Here is a 4,509-nt window from a genome sequence, read left to right on the forward strand (position 1 = left end):
TGCAATTTTAAATTGTATTTTCGCAGTCTTTGCAATATTTCTATTAACCGTTTGTTGTGCTCTTCCAAGTTTGATCCATACACAACTACATCATCTAGATATAAGGTACCTGAGCCGAAAAAGGCCCAGCACAAAATATGGCCCACTTTTTAAATTACCGCTTATAAATGCACTTTATGCCTAAATTATATGCTTAAAAGATGTGTCATAGGGCCAATAAGAAGAAGTCTAGAGAACTAGAATCGGCAACAACTCGTTTCTTTAATATAATATAAACTTTGTGACGAGGTGAATGTTTGCGACGTTTTTATAAAAATCCGCTGTAATAAATTGTAAGTATTTTAAAAAGTTCATTACATGTACGATATTTTATAATTTATTATTACATATTATAATATTATTCAACTTCCTAATCAATGAAAATGACAAATATATATATCAATTTTTTTAGAATAAATATATTGTTTAGAAACGACACACTCATCAAATAAGGCCCATTAAAATGACCCCTGGGCCATATTAGATGCAGTGTGCACATTTGGCTCCCCGGCACCACGGAAAATCGCCCCACCACTTCGCCGCTGCGCGAGAGCGAGCGAGACAGCGAGTCTTGTAAGTGTAATAAATGGTACCACGAGTTATGTATGGGACTTACACCACAAGATACAGATTTTCAATGCTGTTAATATGTTGAAGTTAAAATTTATCGAGTTAAAGTTATCTAAAGTAAACAAATGTCAAAGACGATTACCAAAGATTATTTGTTATTTTAAAAAACAAAGTTTCTTTTCAAAAAAAAAACGTTGATTGTTCGTTTATCGTAACGTTTGTGATCGGGCTTTATTAAATACATATGCATGAAATAAGGCCCAAAATCAGATTTTTTATAAGTATTTTATTTGCTTATTTAAAAATCTTTTTCATAAAAGATATATATATTTTTTAAAAGTTATTGGAATAAAGATTTTATTCGTACAAAGTTTATTTCAATATCCTTATAAATAAAATTAAAAAAAAATAAAATATGTTAGGTGGGCCTTATTCGGCACACTTACAGTGCTTGTAAGCATCATTTTTCCTTGTCTGATATTTGATAAACAACAAGGATAAACTGGTGCTTATACGGTATCAGTTTGGAAACAGATTCTTAATGTAGATACATTTAATATCAATTTATTGAATATTTTGTAATATGTAGATTGTTTTGCGATTTTGTTAACTGAATAAGTGACTTTAATATTCACTTTTTTTGTTGAAGATAATATTATGGCTAAAACTAAAAAGACGCAAATAAAAAAACGTACTGAGAGTTGGAACACAGAGTCCATGGAAGCTGCTCTTAAAGCAGTTGAACGGAATAAGCTCTCACAGAGAGCTATTTGCGAAAAGTATGGAATTCCTCGTAGGACCTTGCGTAATCATATGAAATCTGGCACACCTTTAAAGCGTCTAGGACGAAAGAGTATTCTTACTATAGAACAAGAGAAGGATTTATCACAGCGGATTTTGCGAATGGCAGATATTGGCTTACCTATAACTTTGAAGATGTTAAAATATCAGGTATGTAATCTAATTAAATAAGAGAAATTATTTTTGCTTATTTAGATTTTTTAATGAAAGATATAAGTATATATATATATTCTGTTAAAGCAGTTTTTACTGCTTAAACGTTAATATAACTAATAGAAATACTTCATTACTAACAATAAGATCTACTTTGAGTGAATGTAGAATTTCTCTTATTTAATTAAATTTATTCTCATCGTTTCATATTGTTTACAGGTATACAAGTTTTGCACATTACATCAAATTCCTCATACGTTTAACACTATTGCGTGCACAGCAGGCAGATCATGGCTTACAGCATTTCTGAAACGCAATCCTAAAATTTCGAGAAGAAAGGCACAATTTATGAACCAAGCTCGTGCTCAAAAATTGAACAAATTTATTGTAAAAGACCACTTTGAAAAGCTTAATAACCTTTTGACAGAGCTAGATATAAAATTTAAGCCGGAAAGGATTTTCAACATGGACGAAAAAGGCTGTAGATTGACGATGCATCATCAACCAACTGTTTTAGCTCAAAAAGGTGCTAAACGCGTCCACTTCATCGCAAACGAACATGCTGAAAATGTTACTGTAGTTGGTTGTGTGTCAGCTATAGGTAACGTGATTCCACCTATGATTATCTTTAAAGGTAAACGCGGAAAGCCAGAGTTCACTGATAATTTACCACCAGGAAGCATAATAAGCATGGCACCAAAAGGCTTCATAACTACTGAGCTTTTTATAAAATTTTTGAATCACTTTGCTTCTTTCAAACTTGCTGGAAAGATTCTGCTTGTTTTCGATGGTGCTGCCTCTCACCTTGATTACACAATTGTGGAAGCCGCTGACAAACACGATATTGTACTGTATTGTTTACCATCCAATACCACCCATGAATTACAACCACTTGACAAATCAGTTTATAGATCTTTTGAGCACCATTGGGACCAGGAATTTCTAAAATATCAAGATAAACATCCAGATAGAAAATTCAACAAAACGAGCTTTAATATAGTGTTCTCAGAAGTGTGGTCGAAATGCATGACTCAATCTAATATAACAAATGGATTTAGAAGTGTAGGGTTGTATCCATTTGATCCTGAAGCCATTCCAGACTCTGCTTTTGCTCCATTAGTTCTAACAGAGCGTCCAACAATAGAAAATCAAACTCCAAACATAGCGGTAAATTCATTAATAGTCAGTGACGACATTCCGTTAGCCGAATTATTAAACAAGAATAAAGAAAATCAATCAACTGTTTCAAAAACGCCGTTCCAAAAACTTATAACAACTCCAAAACGCAAAGATTTCTCAGCTGGGAACTCGCAAAGAAAAAAAGCATTAAATTACAAAGCACAAAAGGTAACTAAAGATCTCTTCAAGAAGCAATATGACAAAAAGTCAGATCGACTTTCAACATCTAAAGCTATCACTCACTCCACTCCAACAGTTACTTGGTACTGTACGGCATGTAAAGAAGATCGTATGGAGGATATGAGGCAATGTACTAACAATAAGTGTAATATAATGGTACCACGAGTTATATGTGGGACTTACACCACAAGATACAGATTTTCAATGCTGTTAATATTTTGAAGTTAAAATTTATCTAAGTTAAAGTTATCTAAAGTAAACAAATGTCAAGACGATTACCAAAGATTATTTGTTATTTTAAAAAACAAAGTTTCTTTTAAAAAAAAACGTTGATTGTTCGTTTATCGTAACGTTTGTGATCGGGCTTTATTAAATGCATATGCATGAAATAAGGCCCAAAATCAGATTTAAAAAAAATATTTTATTTGCTTATTTAAAAATCTTTTTCATAAAAGATATATATATTTTTTAAAAGTTATTGGAATAAAGATTTTATTCGTACAAAGTTTATTTCAATATCCTTATAAATAAAATAAAAAAAAAATAAAATATGTTAGGTGGGCCTTATTCGGCTCAGGTACCTTACAAGGCATTTGAGCCCTTGTAATCCGGTTAATATTGCGTTCATCAACCTCTGGAATGTTGCTGGTGCATTTTTTAGTCCAAACGGCATTCTAGTAAATTCGAAATGTCCGTGAGGAGTGGAAAAAGCAATTTTGTTCGTATGCTCCTCCTGCATGGGAATGTGGTGATATCCCGATGCTAAGTCCAGAGTAGAGAAATATTTTGCACTTTCCAGCTGATCTAAAATATCTGTTATGTTTAGTATCGGGAAGGAATCACCTATTGTTAAGTCGTTAAGTTTTTTAAAATCAACTACGATTCGCAACTTTTCTTTTCCTGATGCATCTATCTTTTTAGGAACGACTAATAGTGGTGCGTTCCATTGGCTTGCGCTGGGGCGGATAATTCCTTCTTCCAGCATATGCTTAATTTGTTCATTCACTTCCTTCTTATGTTTCTCCGGCAGCCTATATAGTCGTATATTTATCGGCGCGCTGTCTGTGCGCGTGTTTATTTCATGCGCCACAACTGTCGTGTGTGTAAGTGCGTCTCCTTCTAAATAGAAGATGTCACAAAAATCCGTATATATTTCTTCGAGAGTCTTTTTCTCCTCCACATTCAGATGATTCATCCGTATCTGTGTCCGTAGCCTCTCGGACCGCGTTAGTATTGGTACGGTACTGCTCCCTGCCTGGATGAATGGACGGGCAGGGGGTGGGGCGGACTTTCGTACCGTCTGACACAGGTGCTCGCCAGCCACGGATGCTTCGGTGAGTACCTGTGTCGGATTGGGAAGGAGCCGACGACGCAGTGCCACCACTGCGACGCGCCCCGGGACACCGCGCAGTACACGCTGGAATACTGTCCAGCGTGGGCAGAAGAGCGCAGTGTCCTGAGGGCGGAGATTGGACAGGACCTCTCCCTGCCGGCGGTCGTTAGGGCCATGGTCGGCTGGGAGGGGGCCTGGGTGGCCGCCTCCTCCTTCTGCGAGCGCGTCATGCTGCGGAAGGAGGAGGCGGAGAG

General features: G+C 35.8%; 1 protein-coding gene across 1 annotated transcript; it reads left to right on the top strand.

The window, feature by feature from the left end:
- The first annotated feature begins 1,266 nt into the window (after nt 1-1,266).
- On the top strand, nt 1,267-3,144 carry LOC108765830 (tigger transposable element-derived protein 1-like). Its single transcript, XM_018514676.1, has 2 exons — nt 1,267-1,560; nt 1,783-3,144. Exons 1-2 carry the CDS (start codon nt 1,267-1,269, stop codon nt 3,142-3,144), a joined length of 1,656 nt encoding a protein of 551 aa, XP_018370178.1.
- The last annotated feature ends 1,365 nt before the right edge of the window (nt 3,145-4,509 follow it).

The sequence above is a fragment of the Trachymyrmex cornetzi genome, unplaced genomic scaffold (genome assembly GCF_001594075.2).
Source record: "Trachymyrmex cornetzi isolate Tcor2-1 unplaced genomic scaffold, Tcor1.1 scaffold555, whole genome shotgun sequence".
In the NCBI taxonomy this organism is placed as follows: domain Eukaryota; kingdom Metazoa; phylum Arthropoda; class Insecta; order Hymenoptera; family Formicidae; genus Trachymyrmex; species Trachymyrmex cornetzi.